This window comes from Hippocampus comes, unplaced genomic scaffold (genome assembly GCF_001891065.2).
Source record: "Hippocampus comes isolate QL1 unplaced genomic scaffold, H_comes_QL1_v1.1 scaffold36, whole genome shotgun sequence".
Classification (NCBI taxonomy): domain Eukaryota; kingdom Metazoa; phylum Chordata; class Actinopteri; order Syngnathiformes; family Syngnathidae; genus Hippocampus; species Hippocampus comes.
In genome coordinates, this window is record NW_017805695.1 from 2927282 (window position 1) to 2945440 (window position 18159).

Below are 18159 nucleotides of genomic sequence, written 5' to 3' on the forward strand. Positions count from 1 at the left end.
GTGTCTTTGCTTTCTTGGGTCCACATCACGTCAAAGTACAATGTACTACCAGAAATGGGTACATAGAATATAAAAAGGAAAAATGCAAATCGATAAGCAGTGTTGTCTAGCTGTTTTATTTATGGTAAAAGCAAACTAATATAGCAGTGACATCAAGATTGGTCAACAATCACCATATCACACACTTCCCTTTCATTCCATGCGGATTGTGGTAACTGAAAGGTTGCAAGTGATGAAGATGGGGGGTGTCACAGAGCCCACCAATCACACACATGCGCCCTCCTGCTTCATGCTCAGTTCTTGCGCCGTTGCGGAACACAGGTCAAACCGGAAACTGTTAGTGCACGCTATGATATGCTCTCATTGTTTTTTTTTTTTTTGGATAGCCCCTCCCCTGCAACCACTTGTCTGTGGTCCAAAAATAAAAATCGTCCAGAAACACTTGAGAAGTGCAACCAGTTGTGGTGGCGCTTCCTCCGAACTGAGCCGGGCCCAGGGAGCTCCTTGTTTTTCCAAGGACTGAACACAGCTGCATAAACAAATTGCAGAGCGTGCTGATCCCCTACAGTGTAGGCGGAGATCAGCATGTGTAGGGCCTACACGGACGGTCACCTGAGTTTAGCAGAAGAGGCCGCTCGATGGCCGCTCGACGTGAAATGCGGGTGGGAGGGGAAAGGGGGCAGGGTCGATGAATGGCCACGGAGCAAGCAGATGTGCCTGGTGCACATTATTAGGTTACTGTACAGTCTCAGGGATTACTTCTCTATGGTTGTCCGGATCTGAGCGTAGCGTATTTTCGGTCTAACAAGGGGGTGACACAGAGAAATAAATAGATACTTGGTCAATTATTTATTTTTTCACTGCTGATTTGCACCGATGCGGGGTTTACGATGTAGCCCACCTTGGTGTCTTGTCAAAGGTGTGTCGGCTTTGAGTGGTACTCTTGAATTGCGCCTCCAGTCTGGAGTAGATTCCCCCTGCTGGCTGCAACAGTTCACACATACTCACATTGGGCTGAAATAAGTCCTCGAGCGATTTGGTTTGGTTGAGAATTTTTTTTTTTTTGTGCCTTGAGTGACCATTCATTTGCGCGTACGCTGTCAGGAAGAAGTCAAGCTAACTGCAGCCACAATTGTTCATGCCATGCATGAGTGTAATTTATCCGAATGCCTGATTATTCAACATAATTTTCAGTAGGATATCTGAATGCCAAAATATTTGATAGCTTCATCCCTACACACACAGCAAATAAATCCAAGGAAACTCATACGTGGCATGTATTGCCACATATTGGACACACACCTCTTTTGTGTCCTTGGATCTGTTTTGCTCCTGGTCTCCAAAGCGCATCTTGGTGAGGTAGTCAATGATCTCGGCCATGCGACGCTGATCTGTTAAGGAGACAATTGAGGTGTTATCATGTAAATGTGCTTGACTGCAAGCGCTGAGAGCTATTTAAACATCTCCACAAAATGTGTTTACCTTCTTCTCTCTGAGCATCCTGGTTGTACCGCATGGAACGAGAACTGTCCCACTTACTTTTCTGGACACTCACTCTACAGCACAAAAATAACAAGTGGTCACTTAGTTATTTAGCAAAAGTATCTTGTAGAGTTAAAGCCGCTTTTCAAGAGTGAAAGGAATGCCAGATGGTGCTGTGTTCCCCCTATTTATTCTTCACAAAGAGCAGTGATCTAATTGCAGAATTCCTTCCATTCATTTTCTTGACTGCTTGTCCACATTCTTGTCAAAAGGGTGCACTGGAGCCAATCCCGTCTCACTTTTATGGTGAGAGGTCACAACCTGCACTGGTCACCAGCCAATAACAGGGTACATAGTAGACAAACAGCCATTCAGACTTGCGTTCACCTCTATGGACACTTTCAAGTCTTCAGTCAGTCGAGCACACACGCGTTTGGAATGTGGGAGCGGATGAATCGATGAATATTATGTGTTTCATGAGATATTTTTGGACTCAAAACAGTCTTGATGGGTGTGACTGACATCTTTTGACACAAGTGATTGATGTTGCCTGGGCCTGGACAATGTATTGAATCATGACAACATTACAATAATGTTATTGTTTCCAAAGATGAACTCACACGAAAGGGCTGTTGTCTCTGGGCTGTGACTGTAGCAAGAAAATCAAACACAAGTTTGAAAAGTCAAATATGTCAAGTACTGTTTTTAATGTAAATAATATTATTCAGCATTGTAGTACCGTTCATAATGTATATCCGAACTGTGACTCACTTTGTCCGGTTTGACTTTTCGGTGGAGGTTTGGCGAGGACATTTGTTTTTTAAGAACTCTGTTGTTCTTGGCCTTCTTGGCAGCTGCAGACACACAAGAACATGAGCAGATAACTTTCGGAGACATCTGACACCATCTGCTGGTCAAGGAAAGAAATTGGACGTGTCGATGTAAAGTGTACATTCATTCATTCATTCATTTTCTGAACCGCTTGTCCTCAATCTGTACATAGTTTACTCTCTCATTGCCATCAACCCATTTTCAACACCATTTATTCTTAACAGTGTCGCGGGGGTGCTGGAGCCGAGCCTATCACTCACAGCCATTTATGAAAAAAGAAAAAAAGCGAACCTATTAAGTGCCAGCCAATCAAGAGCATTTTAGCTGATCTTGCAAAACTTAATGACTATTTCGTTTTATGTCTACGTAAACACAGCAACTACCAAATGAAAGATTTGACTCTCTTCTTCCATCCCAAAACAAATTTTGTTTCTACCTCATTCCAGTTTTTAGGATCGAGCACTAGAATATGGGTTGGTTTCTGCAAAATCACCTATTTGGAACAAAAAATGCAGAAAGCAAGCTTTTGATTTTGATGCTAATAAATTTTCCTCGAGTGACCCCTCAATCATCTGAGCAGTACTTTTTTTCGATAAAATACCAACAAAAACAACAATGAAAATGTGCTTTTGATGGCAAAATATTGTTCAATATTTACAAACATCAACACTATAACAATTTATTTGAAGGCTATTTCGTTGTAGCATTTAGTAGTGTGTGTGTGTGTGTGTGTGTGCGTGTGTGTGTGTGTGTGTGTGTGTGTGTGTACATCATGTTATAATACAGTATAATGTAAATAATCGCCGCTCTTTTCTGACACTATAGTAGAGACAAAGTGCATTTATTTAAAAAAGAAGAAAAGCCTTTGAATACACATACATGTCATGCTTTTAAGCATAAAGACACTCAATTACTTCGCAGAAGGGCAAACGACTTTTCAAAGCATACTGTTCAGAAAGGGAGCAGTAAAGCCAATTTAAATGTCCAAGATAAAACCGGGAAATCAGGCATTTCACGTATACAGTAATGCAGCTTGATATTCGGAGTACATGCTGAGGACATCAACTGCATTATTAATATTGTGCAAATGAACAAAGGGCTGCATGTCAAAATGAAGTTGAATAATAATAAAAAAATAAAAAAGAAGAAAGAGCATTAAAAGTCTTTGTGCGCAAGTGTAGCCGCTTGAAATAGAAACGATAGGAATCAAACAGTGAGGCAAGCTGTTAAAAATAGTTTCTTAATCTGTGTGCACTTCACGTCATTGACTCTATGTGTCACTGACAGGCTCACTATTTTGGTTCCGAGCAGACAAACCAGGAGTTGTTGGACCTCCAAGTCAGAAACATTTTGAGGGCACCGTGAAATATTACAATTTAATTTCCCATTTCAATATTCGCGACAGTTGATTTCTTTTTAGGCTTGCATGGCAGTTTAACTCTTTCAGGGACAGTGGTTACGACAGTGGACCGCTGATCATGTTACCAGGTTACAGGGTGCATGAAAGGGTTCACAAAATCTGAGGTCTGCAAGCATCCTGAAACATTTTATGTTCCACTTTTGAGGTTCCACTTGTAGCCGCGGTTAACATGCTTTGGATTTGGATTGTTCCGATGAATAATTCAAACGAGGCCACTTCATTTTAACTCATTCAATCCCAGCCATTTTCACTGGAGCAACCCCCTCAATCCCAGCGTTTTAACTGGATTTTGACTGATCGTGCAAGGCCCACAGAATATTTGGTTCTAATGCGATATAAACATGGAGCCTACCAAAATAAAGTTTGGACTCTCTTCTTTCAGCAGAAAAAAAAAATGTTTCTATCTTTTTCCATTCTTCAGCAATCGGCATTACAAAATGGCTAAATTTCATGAAAATGGCGATTCCTGGGCAAAAAAAACGGAGAAAAAGAGCTTTTTGTAAAAGCATGCATTTCAAGCACATGATGCACCACTGCCACCTACTGGCCGCTTTTTTATATGATTTACAATGCAAACGGCTTATTCTGATTCACAGATTGCATCAGACCCTCCTCCTCTCTATGAAGCAAAAAAAGACTTAGACGTACAAGTACGTCTTTGGTAGGTGGGGCCTAATTTTAAAAAGAGTACAAGTACATCTTGTGGAATGAAAGAGTTAAATTTGGGAAGCTGATCCGAGTGTTGGGCGATGGGATGAAAACTGTGTTTCGCCAACAACACTCCTTCACTACCGACATGAAATGGACGTTAAAGGGTGAGCAAAAGGGCGTGACCCGCACACAAAGTACAAATTCACCGAAGACTTGCGCCGCAGAACAACAAATTCCCAGTAGTCATGTTGAGACTTCAGGCTGCGGCTTCTTCACACGACAGTTGCTCGGCGCCATCATCACTGTCGTGTCAGCGTGCCCTAACAAAATGTTGCCTGAAACAAGCGTGTTGCCATGGAAACATGGCCTTAAAATTGAGGTCGTCTGGCAACAGCATAGTTAACGTAAATTTAATGGGCATCATTGAGGCAATTGCAAGCTCCCTCGATTGTATAAGTGTTGGATCATTCAACTATGTGTCGAACATTTTAGAACGCCATTGACTACCACTGACCTGAACTAATTTTTTGGGGGGGGATAAAAATGTGCTTTGAAAGGCAGTTTGCACAAGTCGTAGTTAAGTGCCCCTAAAGATGGCATGCATATGTTTTCTGAGGCTATGATTGAAAAATAAATGTGCATTGTTTGTCGTCTATAAAAGGGATTTATAATTCACGACAAAGGGAACACGATGGCGGTCGAGTGAACCGGTTGTAAATTGGTGTCCTGATATCAATGATGGGCCTCACACACACATCGCACTTTGTCACAAAGCAACAACATCACCTTGCTTCTTGGACAGCTCGTCTTCATCTCCCACCTCATCTTCCGTGACCTCGGACCCCGTGGTGCACTCCTCATCCTCTGATAGGAGAGACTGCTGCCTCTGGAAGGACAAGTTCAAATTGTAAGGTTTTTTTTTTTTTTGTTTGTTTGTTTGTTTTTACTGCATATTTTCATGATTCGCAGACAGACAGTTTGGCATGCTAGGCCAGAGTTCTAAAAACAGGCACGCAGGGGTGACTTCTCGACTGATATTTTTGTTACTGTTAACTTAAGTTAACTTCCTCTTTGTCTGGAAGGGAAAGCTTGATCATGATTCAAAGGACAAGTCAAGTAAAACATTTTCTTTACAATATGTTCAATGCAACTACCCCCACTAGTCTAAACACGCAGAATTATGATTAATCTTCATTGCAAATTTCTCCATTGTGGGACAAATAAAGGCTTTCTTATCTTATCATTTCTGGCTCAATTTATGAAAGCCACTTGGCCAAATCCAAAAAACAGGTGAGCGACTTGACTTCCTCTTTAAAACTCATTCACTCCCAAAGACATACTTATATGTCTTTTCACACTCCACACGTTCAACCCCAGATACTTTTTTTTTTCAATTTTTCCAAGACTTAGGGTAAAAACAAAAAAGGGGGCTGTACTTGGCTGGTACTGAATGAATTTTAAGGATATCAAACCAGTCCCTCATAAAAATAATTATAGTTTGCAGTCGTGTAGAAATATGCATGTGACTCTACACGAGAGTAAAAATATTAGACACACCCATCTTTATGATGCACCTCTAAATTGTTCGCTCAATACCTTCATACCTACTTTCAAGACAAAAAAAAAAATGCAACCTACAGTTGAGTGATGGGTTAGCGGAATTTTTACAGACATAGAAAGGGAGCAGTTCTACCAGTTGCAGAGTCCAGTTTTTCAAAAGCGAAAGCTGGTTAAAAGAGAAAGGAAAAACAAGTCAGAAATGGGCGAGGGAAAAAAAGAGAAAAGAAGAAAGAGAGAAAGACTTACAGTGCTCGAGTCTCCTCTGTGGATTCTGAGCAGGTTTTGCTCCAAGAGGACATCGCACTCCTTCTCCACATTGCTTGGGCACTCTTCGCCTCTGACAGACACACCATCACGAAACACATTGCACAGTCAATAGTTTTAATGATGGAGACAGTCTCAGTGATTCCAATGTTGGACCGACATACGGTGAACACACTCACACATGGGCGGGTGTTAAGTCAACCACACACACGGAGTCTCTGTGCAGCAGGAGATCATTGAGAACTCTGGTCTGTGCCGAGGTGGCCTCATCGCAGTCCTCCTCATTGGGAACCTTCACGATGTGGTCTCGCGTTCTGCAACCCTGAAAGTACACTTTGCTCAACACACGTTTGTGCTTTGTCACCAGCCAAAGAAGTACTTGAAAATGACACGAGGGCATCCGAGGACAGAGGCGGAATCATATTTTCCTGTTTGTGTGATCATGAGTGTGCGTGTCCGTGTAGTGTACCTTGGGCATACCACTGGGGTCAAAGCGCAGTACCGTCTGTTTGCAGCAGGGGTAGATTCCCGTCCCATTCCAGCTTTTATCCACCCCTGCGCTGGGGTACGTCACACTTTCTGGGTGGTAGCAGCAGTGGGTCAGCTCTGCACATACAAACTCCTACACACAACGCACAACACAAACACTAGGACAAAAAAAATCATTCCAATTTGATGTTGTTTCTCCTTGTATTTGCAAACCTGATGGCAACGGGAGCAGCTAAGACAGTTGATGGTCCCCCAGATTCTCCAGTAGACCAGGACCCATGATTTGAGCTCCTCATACAATTCGCTAATGTATTCATTGGCATCCCAGTTCTTCTGTCTGCAAAAACGCACACGAGGATCATGTGATCAGGGGTCCAAAATTCACAATTGGCCAAGTGCAGCGCATCACAGCATGGTGTGGAGTCATGCTGAGTCCAAAAGATGTTCTGTCATACCTTGAGTGTGTGTACACAATCTCTCCATGAGAGTCGATGTTAATTTTGCCTGGCACACAAGAAATCTTCCACTGCGTGTCTTCAGTCAGCATCTTCAAGCACAGACCGCACCTGAATGGGAGACACAGTCAACGTTCAAGGATGCACAGTGACAGTGTGGAAGGTCAGAGAAGTACTTTCACATCCCTGATGACAATAAGAGAAAAAGGGCCAAATGTCACATTTTGTCTTTTCATACATACTCATAGGATGTGAACTCATGTGAACCCTAAAGGACATGGCTGAGATTTCCCTTGTTCTCATACCCCCCACTGACCAGCACTCACTCACACTGCTCTTTAAACATTCATTGTTCGGATCATTCATGAGTGCCGTTCTAATTTCATATCATACAAAGCCATTGTGTAGGATGGCTGTTATATTTGGGGTCATAATTGCCAGAGGAATGCTAGCACTCATGATGTCAAGAATACTGTTTGGGTCCATGCATGACCAAGCGAGGTATGGACTTTTTTTTTTTAACTTTGTATTATTTGTAGTTGTTTTTTTTCCATGTGTGCATCATACTTCATCATACCATCCACAGTCAAGGTCTCATGAAATAAAACTGCAACATATCCAGAACAACGCCCGTCACATTCGTAATCAAGCAGGAGCAAGTTTCAGTCAAAAGCAACAATAGGGTGATCTTAATTTACTAGTTAATGACATTTTCTTTGCTCATAGTCTACTTCTCATGCACCGATTGAGGAGCTAACAGCCAAAGAGAGTGGACAATCGAAACCAATGGCCAACACCATTTTACATACTGCGATCAATGGCTCGTTCGTTCAGATCGTCGAAAAAGCACTAAGACACAAACATATCTTAATTCTACACAATTCTAAACATTTGTTTGTTTTTTTTAACTTAAGTTTGTTCCTGTTTGTATTAGAGTGTGTGTGCGTGTGTGTGTGTGTGTGTGTGTGTGTGTAAAATTGGTTGCATGTGCATTTTATTTCATGAAACCATGACTGAGGATGCTATGATAAACAATGACTTCTCAGTAGGGGTGCACAATATAGCAATATGACATAATGTACTATTATTATTATTATTATTATTATAAAAATGTAAAGCGCTTGAGAAAGAAGGAAGGCTAAATTGGAAATCAGTGAAAAACCTTGATCTAGAAACGTTTACTTGCAACTCTGACAAAAAAAATAAAATAAAATTATCACAACTTTTTGACCAGTGTTATTTTTACGCACAAATTTTCAAATTTACAGTTTCAAATAAAACATGGCTGATAAGAAGAAAAAAAAATATCAGAGAAGCCCAGCAAAGCATTCCCAAACTTGGGTATAAACGGTGAATTCAGTTTGAAATGACTCATTCAAGCATGCTGAAAATGGTATGGTAATGCATGAGAGCACTTCATGACGTTGGCCACTCGCTTTATGATAGGTGGTCTAATAAATGTGTTAAGTACCCAAATTAAGTAGTCATGATGCAATCCTCCCACCCACCCACATAAAAATGTCACTTACTGAGTACAAAAAAAAATGTGTCGTTGAAAACGAAAATGTTTCTGTCTGTCTTGACCTGTAAAGGGTTGTGGCATTTCTTGGAGAATCTCGGTTCTTGTAGTTCGGGTCGAAGAGAAGCTCAATCTTCTTTTGGAACAATTTGCTTTGTAAAATGAGGGAAGAATAAGAGAAAAAAAAGTGTTATTAATTTCAGTGTTATGTCTGCCACATTTTTCAGTTTTACCTCAGCGCAGTGACTGAGAGGCGATCAAATCAGGGTGTCCATACATCACTTGACCTGACTGCATGAATTAAAGTACACATGTACTATCAATACCTGTGACATGTTTCCTTAACGTAATGTATGAGGATGACATCACACGTGTATGATTCGACGCTTTGGGATATTGGAAAGGTGCCGTGAATCCATTGACAGGACTTCTTACCTCTTAAACTTATCTTTTTTGTCCCTGATGTCGTCTGCCTCATTGTGGTTAAACAGCTCGGCGACGCGTGACACCAAGTTGCTGTTGATGCAGTTCATGTTGCAGGGCGTCGCCACGATGGCGCTCATGTGTTTGTGACAGTACTGGACACACTCCTCCACCTGTGCAGAGATAGAGGAATAATGGTTCTTGGGAAATTGTTCCTTTCATTGCACTATGCCATACAATCGCAAAAGATAACGTATCAGTTTCAGTGATTTCAATGACATTCAAATGGTATCTGCTGGCTGGAAATGAGACAAGAACGTGGCAAAAGAATGTCGAAAGTTTTGTTTGGATTTATCCGTCCAGCTTAGCCTCATTCGGGTTGCGGGTGAGCTGGAGCCTTCCCAGCTCAACCTATCACCAGCCAAATACAGTCTCCATACTGTATGCTGAAGACAAACAACCATTCACACCTAAGAATGTGTCCAATGAACCAAACTTGCACATTTTTGAAACGTGGTAAGACAATGGCCGACTATTATCGGGTTACAGGTTAAATGCACAATATTAGAAGTTACCAGGATCCTTTAGAATGGTACAAAGGGATGCATTTAATCAGTAATATCTATGTTACGGCTCTTTCTACTTTCTTGTGTAATTTCCAGACATATATGTATGTATGTGATATATATATATATATATATATATATATATATATGATCCCAGGAGCTATATATATATAATTAAGGCCAAATGGAATGCATTACTTGGCTGCAACCGGCAGGGACACAGCTGATTCAGCCTCAACAGGTTTGTGGTGTAAAGAACATCAACATGACATCAGTGAGGGGAAGAGGAGATAATCCACGTAGACCTATGCTATGCTAACTACTTTCTTCTCCTTTGTTCAATCCCGTACTGGCTTCTAAAGTGGACTTCCGAACATTCAGAGGGAGACTTCTCTAATTGAGTAATTACCGTATTGGCCCGAATATAAGATGGTGTTTTTTGCATTGAAATAAGACTGAAAAAGTGGGGGTTGTCTTATATTCGGGGTCTAGACATTATACCCATTCACAACACTAGATGGCGCCAGATATCACTGAAGCGAATGCTGAACTTGACTCCCCAGGCCAAAGTGAACACGTCACGAAGAATGAAAATAAAAATAACGGTAGCACGAAGAAGAAAAATAAAAAATAGCGGTAAGAAAGAAAAGAGAAGAAAATAATAGAAGAGAACCAGACGCCATTCATTTACGAATGTGATTGCACTTTAGTTTACGTATTTAAATGTTCAGATATTAAAATTTGAATGAGGCAAAATAACAGGCTTTTTCACTCAAATATATTGTTAGAATCATTTGTTTCAGATGTACTGTAATTATTTTCTGTATAAAAATTAATTTGGTGTTCAAAAAGTATTTTTTCAAACTTGAGTCTTGAAAAAGAGGGGGTCGTCTTATAATCAGGCCGTCTTATATTCGGGCCAATACGGTACATCAGAAAAGCAAGATGCCTTAACCCCAATAACCCAACATTACACATCACTCCACTTACCAATGTGTCCATCTTCAAGAACTCGGAGGAGATCAGGATTGAGATCACATTGCTGGGCTCTGTAAGTGACAAACCCCATGCGACCAACCAACAACACGCCACCGAACACAACAATAAGTCAAGCCAGTTCAGAAGTGACAGCTCAGCTGCTCCCAAATGGAATGTGAAAACAGTAAGAGTTTCCTCCAAGATTTTACCGAGCCGAGGTTTGTCTTTGGATGAGTTCCTCCTGACATAGTTCATAAGCCAGTCGAAGATTTGAACGTCGCAATGAACCGAGATGTCTACTTCTTCCCATCTCTGTGTGTCCACAGACAAATATTCAGCAAAGTAGCGCATCTCTTTAACTAGAAGATCTCTGGGACATGTGAAATCCTGCTTCAGGTTCTTGGTCTCGTCACACACGTGGATGATCATGTTGGGACTGTGCGGGGACAATTTTGCATCACTGATTTGACAATGTATGTCACATTAAGACAAGTACGAATGTGCGCTGTGGTTTGGGCAGCGCTGCAGAAACAAGAAAGATACGAACTTACTCCCTTAGCTTTTGAGGTTTGTCACCCCCCTCAGTCAAGGCTCCTTTGTCTTTCTTCTCTAAAGTGCAAACACTCTCAGAGAGTGTTAATTTGCGGCCTGCACGGACACAAAATACAAAGATGATGTTTGACTCTGGAACCAATTAATTCCCATTTCATCATCTATCTTTACATACAGTACATATAGCTTTTATTGAATCACCTCAGTCACCCTTAATAGCCAATTTATTTAGCCATTCTTGAAATTTGTTTTTGATGCATGACATTTATTGTAAACTGATGTTTTCAATAAATTAAGACCAAAAAAAGGTAAAGTAGTCCAGAAATAGAAGGCATTTTTAGGAAGTGAATTACCTGTTTCTTTATAGGCAGCGCTGTGATTACTTTCTGTCCCCACTGCTTGAGCAATCTCCAGTACGGTTGACACGCCATCTGTGGGCATTCCTTTTGTGACAGCATTGCACTGGTCATCCACATGAGGAAGACCTCCAGAATTTTTCAGCTCCTCAAAGCGGAGTGCGCACTGTAAAATCCAGTAAGAAGCTCCATATTACAAACCAGGTGCCTAGTGACAGGCAATCAATCACAGGCTGCCAGACCGTTCATATGCTGTATGTACAGTATGTACCTCTTTGGGAGTGAAACTTGGAACAAGCTTTGCCACACTATCCCAGTCTATTGGCTGGGCCAGTCCCCAAAGGGAGCCCAGCACCATGTCCAGAACGAGCACATTGTTGTCGTAGGGAAAGTTGTTGTTGTCCAAGGAGCAGTGACTCATCTCTGGCAAGAACACAAGGTCACTATATTATTGCAATTTTCAGCATAGTTAGTGATTTTTTTACTTATTATTTATTGGATTAGATACTTCACTCACTACTAATGCAGATTAAAAGTTCAGATGTATAACAGCAAATGACTCAGTTGTCATCACATTTTAGATGTTTTTTTTTCTGCGACAGTAACAGCATTTAAGGATATCTAGACATGCTTGCGGTGTCCACACCATTACACTGGTGTTGGCGGATGATGCTAACACAGGCCAAGTGTCTCTCCTGTACGATGCCCCCCGCCCCCAAAGAAATTAACGATCTTGTTCGCTAAATGAACCCAGATAGAAAACAGCACACGCATAAAACATCAGTTACATACTTATCTGCTGTCAAAGAGTTATTTTCTTGCAGTTTTATACAGGAACCTGTGTCGACGTGCGTTTTGTCATTGGGAATCGGTGATGCTGATGCTGAGACGTCCTATTGGCGGCGAACCGCATTGCTAACGCGAGCTAACTTTGAGGGATACTTGGTGCCTTCAATGACTCCTCGTAATTTCGGGAACGATTAGCGGCAGGTGAGCCGCAGAGATCATTGTAATGGTTATACTTGGCTTTTCAAACAATAAATGTCCATGTACATATCCTTACAGTTAAAGCATATTTAGGATATTTAATGTTATTGACAATCGTGGCTATACTATACCCAAAGTAACAACGTTACTTTGGTTTTGTCAAATTACTTGTTGACTGAATGCTCCATAAGGGTAACGCAAGCAGAGAAGCAAAAAAATGTACCGGTAAATCATAATTACCAAATTTGCGCCGACAATACACTGCAGTGTTAGACGAATCTTAAAAGCAAAGCTTCATCATGCGAATATTAACCCTGGTTTAGTTGATTTATTTGGTCTAGTTGTAAACCAAAACTGGAAGCTGGGCGTCCCGTTGCTAAGAGACGACGGCTTTAGTAGAAACAAGTCCAGGAAGTTAAATTTGTCTTCATTGAAGCCAGGCATATCCAGCTCCGGCCCTCAAGGGCCGCTGTCCTGCCTCTTTTCCATCTCTTCCTGCTGCAACACACCTGATTCAACTGATGAGCTAATAGCCAGCTCTGAACCAGCAGGAGGACGATTCTAATACAGTATTTGAATTAGGCAGGACAGCAGCGCCTGAGGTATGGACAGTTGGACACCCCTGATTTGAGCCATTAGGTCTTAGTGACGTGAACAATGAATGAAACAATGTCCTCAAAGTAGGCAAAACTACACGATTAAGCTTTTTCAAATGATTTATTTGACAAAATAATTTTACTATGTATTTATGCTGTTTCCGGGGGTGGTCAAAATCAGTTGCTTCTCATTATAAACACACGCATTTTGAATTAAACATGATCAACATCAGGACTACACAAATAAAATTATATATATTATTTTATTACAACTCTCGAAGTTCCAACGCAGGTTCTAAACCAAGAAACATGAAAATGTGTGAATTGACCCTTTATAAGATACTGTAGTTCCACATACTACTTTTACTGTTAATCAGTCAACATTTACAGTTGAACAGTGAAAGTGAGTCATTTACAAAAAAAAAAAAACAGACTTGCATACATTCAAACTAGCAGTAGATTCACAGGTCAGTTTTCTCCGGGATGTTAACGACTGTATTGGAACTGCAATTTGGAAGTCCTACACTGGTGGAAGTTGGTGTTTCTTTGTACACTGACTCCAACAACTCCACGGACGAAGGATTCCCATTTGCGGAGAGGGCAGCCCGGGAGTCCTGCGAGTTCTCTTGCTGCACCTGAGTGAGCCTCTCCATCTCTGCCTGCTTGTGGCCTCTCCTCTTGCCGAGGACCTTGACGTAATTGGCGGGGATGAGGCCTGTTGCCTGACCGTCCAGGCTGGCCAGCAGCCAGCCGCGCACACGGGGCTGTTGCTCTAAACAGGATGAGAGAAAGAGTGAGGAAAATACTTTCAGCTTGTAAAAATGCAACGGGAGCCATGGCTGAATGAACTGAGACGAAATAAACAAATAAAAATCACATGAAAAAGAAAAGGTAGTGGCATAATATACTACGTGCACCATTTTAAAATGCTTCTCTCAGCCCTCCAGATTGCCATGTGCGAGTGCCATCGGTGAATGGTACACGAAAGGAACTTTTGACTGATACTAAAAATAATAATCATCATAAAAATAAAAGCTATATCGCAACAGCTCTGGACGCATGTTGCAATTGCAGACTGCTGAGCACTAACAACCCCATGGTGACGCAGGTCACCCGCCATCGTAGTTTAAAGGTGACCTGCTTTATTTTATTTTTTTTATACTTTTTGTGAAAGTGAGACTGACAGGATGATTAGGGTGCAGTGTGGTTGAACACAAAAAAAATATATGAATAACCCGCACACAGACACACAAATTTTTTTGGATTGTTTTGGGGTTTTTTTTCTCTCTACACCCCTCATGATCAACTTGGGACCAGCGCGCGAGGTCCCGGTCGATCGCGATCGACGTAATGGGCACTCCTGCTCTTGGTATTGGTGAACATCTATTAAATGTGAAACATTTTCATAATTTTCAATGACCTACGTACAATATCGGTGGCAAATTTGGGTATTTATTTAATTTTCTTCAACGACAAAAATTGTGTATTTGACGGGAAATTACGGTAAGCCTGCCTGTTTATATGATTTTTGTGCTTTCAAACAGTAAACTGATGAAGCTTTTGTAATGGGAACAATTTAATGCTGGATTTTGTTTTTGGGAAAAAAAAAATGAAATCAAACAAACCAGTGGTGGACTAACATTCTGGAATGAATTCCTTAACAAATACTTCTTATAAAAGAGTTTTGATTTTTTTTTTTTCCCTACCTATTTTATTTGCGACTATGGATGCTAGAAAAAACGTTTGACCGTATTTCATGTTGCAATAGCATGAAAATGAATAATAAAGGAATATTTTTTTATACACCTAACCTCCATTAAAAAATGTTTACACTATTTCTCAATCTGAAAGAATGGTAAACAAAGCAGATGGCTTTTTTCCCTTGAATAGAGCGTTTATTACAAGTACTCCACTCAAATATGATCTTTGCAAACTAAAAATGCCAACGAAAGCGAACTAATTAAGATGAGACACTCACGCCTGTTTCCCTATCCTCACCTTTCGGTGCAAGGTTGAGCATGTCCCCAGCCCGGAAAGAAATCTCCTCCTCGGATGAAGCTGAAAAGTCGTACTCTGCTCTTGCCACAACATGGTCATCCTCTCCACTGGCCCAGTTAGTCGCTACGAGACAACACAATCACACCCATTAAAATCAAGAGAGTGGTTGTGAGGAAAAAAAACATCGTTCGTGCTGCTTGGTTGGTCTACTATTGCTTTGTATTGTCGTACTAGTGCGGACAAAGAGCGTACTAGTACATGGACCTAAAGTTGGATGTCATGGATATTGAATAAATGTTTTTTTTTTTGGTCTAAATAAATTAAAATTTGCATTTCGTATTTCCTTGGGTTGTCTCTGTGTGATATTAAAATTGGTTTGATGAACTGAAATCTGTGTGTGTGATAAATATGGAAAGACAAACATAAGGAACTGGGCAAATACTTTTTCACATCACTGGATCATACTAACAGGACGTTGATCAAAAGTGCTCAACCATTGCAAAAATTACCCCGTACGAGCGCATAATGTGTGATAATTCTTAAAAAAAAAAAAAAAGAACTTTTTGTGTCATAAACAATCTTTTCTTCAAGTATAAATTCTTTTGTGGAAGACAAATCTCACCCCTATCTTCAGAGCCAGTGGCAGAGCTCAGCAGTTTCCAAATGAGGTAAGGACCACCCAGGACCACGGCAAAAAATAAAATGATTGGCCACGACTTAACGGTCTGATCGTCCATTCCGGCTCCAGAGCCTCTGGGTACTGCCAGAGCATCGCTTGCACTGTCCGCCCATAAATCCTCAACCTCAGCAGCGGACCCTCGACCAAGCAGTCTCTGTAAACGTCGGTAGAGGTATCTCAAAGTGCGCACCAAGGCAAATGCTGACAAAACCCTGGTGAGATGCGCACGTAACCGTGTCAGGTGGTTTGCCACATCCAGCACAGCACGAAAGCTGTTATAGACGGCTGAAAATGTGGCGTCTAGCATCATGCTAACTGAAGAGAAGGCTTGGACGATGCTTTCGATGGACTGGAAAGCGCCGCGGCTGCTTTCCTCAGCCTGTTGCACGAAGCGACTGGGGGCGGCATCCTCCACGTGAGAGAAGCGACTGTAACCTCCGAGGCCGTAGCCACCACTGTAGGGGCTGTAGGGGCTGTAGCCCCCGTACATGGAGCTCCCGTAGGGACTGTAAGAGGAGGTGAAGGAGCTGTAAGCTGGACGGTAAGATTGTTGCACAGGACGTGGGGGCAGCGGTGGTGCAACTCTGGTCAGGATGGGAGGGCCAATACTGGAGCCTGCAGGAGGTCCAAAGTCCGTCGACCTGTTTGGTGATAATAGATTTAAATGCAAACTGGCTGCCAGACAAACACAGGGCACACATAGACAAACAACCATTCACACCTTGGGACAGCTTAGAGCAGGGGTGTCAAACTCATTTTTGTCACGGGCCAGATTTTTGTTACATTTTTTTGTTTTTGTTTAGTTTAGTAGTTTTTAGTTAGATTTAGTTTCCCTTGGAGGGCCGTTAAGACTGAAACCATATGAAGAAGTCAAGAATAACGGTTTATTCATCTATCGTTGCCCCCAACTTCACCGTATAAGCGTTATTTAAATTAATAAAAGAGAAAAGACTTAATGTGTTAGTGTTTTTCGTTGAGCCAAGTTATCAAATGGGGTGCTGGATATAATTGATAGTATTTTTCCCTCTTGCCCTTAATTACATTTCAGTGTGAACTTTTTTTAGTTTAACTTTTACTTCATTAAGAGTTTGACAACTTCTACTTTGACTAGTTTGTACTTGTACTTAAATACAGAGTGTGAGTACTTTTGCCACCTCTGCATAGGTTATTCGTATCGTAATCCTTTGGTGTTAGAATAAGCACGAATAGTCAAAAATAGTTAAACTGCGAACACATTAAACTCGGAACGCATAAACACCGCGTGGTTGAATACTGTGGACAAATATTGACAAGTTAAAAAAAACAGAGGCGTACAGTATTGTGTAATGAGGTATCTTCATTTCACAACATATTGGAAGGCCATGGTGTTAGGCCAGGCTAAGTGAGCAAAACAACACAACAACGTTTCCTTGCAACTTCTCCAGGTGGTGAGAAGACGTTAGAGCACAGAGGAAAGTTATATAATTCTTCTTGATCGCAACCAGGCTTTCACAGACGCCTAATTTATTAGGTACAGTCCATCGAATTGGGATTTTAGCATGGCTAGTTAGCATGCACGCGAACTGGGCACTACGATTACATCGACAAATGTTACTTCAAAAAACAGATATTACGAAAGAAAACAGCCCCATTCGTTTACCTGTAATTTACAGGTGCACCTATGGTCCCGGGAATCCGCCGTTCCCACGGCTTTGGCGGCGGTTGCGAATCCATCGCACAAAAATGGCCCCGAAGTGTCAAAATAACCCGAAGCGTTTCAGACCAAAAGCCCCTGAACGCCTCTCGTGATGCGTTCCTATGTCTCCTCGTATATTTCTATATCTTGCATTTTGGACCATTCAAAGGGGATGTTGAGAGCATTTGTTTTATTCTAGTATTTGTTAAGAGCATTTGTTTTATTCTAGTATTTGTTAAAATTTGTTGCAGAGAGTAGTCCGATTTAATTGTAGTCCTATTTCCGCACGGTGGACTAGTAGTGAGTTATTGTGAGACGAAAAATCAAGAGGATTATACGGGTCCAAGGGTGACAGGGGCTCTACATTCATTTTCATCATCATTTATTTTCAATTTAAGACATTAAAGCGATGCAGATAAACGTGACGTTGTATTACATTCTATTTCCTCATGCTGTGCTGCAAAATGTAATATGACATGCATTGCAACATTTCTTCCGGCAGAGAGAGCTATGATGAAGTAAAACATTCAAAGGCCACAACAAGACAGACATACAGGCAGACAGATAGATGGACAGACAGCCGCATAGATAGATAGATAGATAGATAGATAGATAGATAGATAGATAGATAATGTTTTTTTTCGTGTGGAAAATTAGATACGACAATAGGCCATCAAG

At 41.3% G+C, this 18159-nt stretch overlaps 2 protein-coding genes across 5 annotated transcripts in view; both read right to left on the reverse strand.

Moving 5' to 3' along the window:
- pex13 (peroxisomal biogenesis factor 13) overlaps positions 1-17591 on the reverse strand; it is a 21820-nt gene extending 4229 nt beyond the window's left edge. The window contains exons 1-5 of one of the 2 annotated variants that reach the window (XM_019882052.1): positions 17446-17591; positions 15750-16447; positions 15128-15250; positions 13560-13901; positions 10830-10833 (exon numbers count right to left, since the gene is read on the reverse strand). In XM_019882052.1, coding sequence (XP_019737611.1) covers positions 13591-13901; positions 15128-15250; positions 15750-16447; positions 17446-17519 — 1206 coding nt within the window. In that variant the 5' untranslated portion in view covers positions 17520-17591 and the 3' untranslated portion in view covers positions 10830-10833; positions 13560-13590. Of the gene's footprint in view, positions 1-10829; positions 10834-13231; positions 13902-15127; positions 15251-15749; positions 16448-17445 lie in introns of those variants that run through there. The other variant, XM_019882050.1, reaches the window with a different exon arrangement.
- On the reverse strand, positions 98-12521 carry sanbr (SANT and BTB domain regulator of CSR). 3 transcript variants are annotated; one of them, XM_019882049.1, is made up of 21 exons: positions 12339-12504; positions 11818-11969; positions 11544-11712; positions 11190-11286; positions 10848-11074; positions 10651-10709; positions 9107-9267; positions 8737-8823; positions 7153-7263; positions 6911-7034; positions 6678-6830; positions 6388-6530; positions 6191-6281; positions 6078-6110; positions 5171-5270; positions 2254-2336; positions 2103-2131; positions 1483-1556; positions 1303-1391; positions 902-980; positions 98-801 (listed from the first exon to the last, which is right to left on the reverse strand). In XM_019882049.1, the coding sequence occupies exons 2-21, from the start codon at positions 11965-11967 to the stop codon at positions 764-766; spliced, it is 2097 nt and encodes a 698-aa protein (XP_019737608.1). In that variant the 5' UTR covers positions 11968-11969; positions 12339-12504; the 3' UTR covers positions 98-763. The 3 variants fall into 3 exon arrangements, 2 of the variants coding, with proteins under 2 accessions (XP_019737608.1, XP_019737607.1); XM_019882048.1 differs by having other exon boundaries at positions 902-984; positions 12339-12502; XR_002169707.1 differs by lacking the exons at positions 98-801; positions 902-980 and having other exon boundaries at positions 1365-1391; positions 2222-2336; positions 12339-12521.
- Positions 17592-18159: the final 568 nt, after the last annotated feature.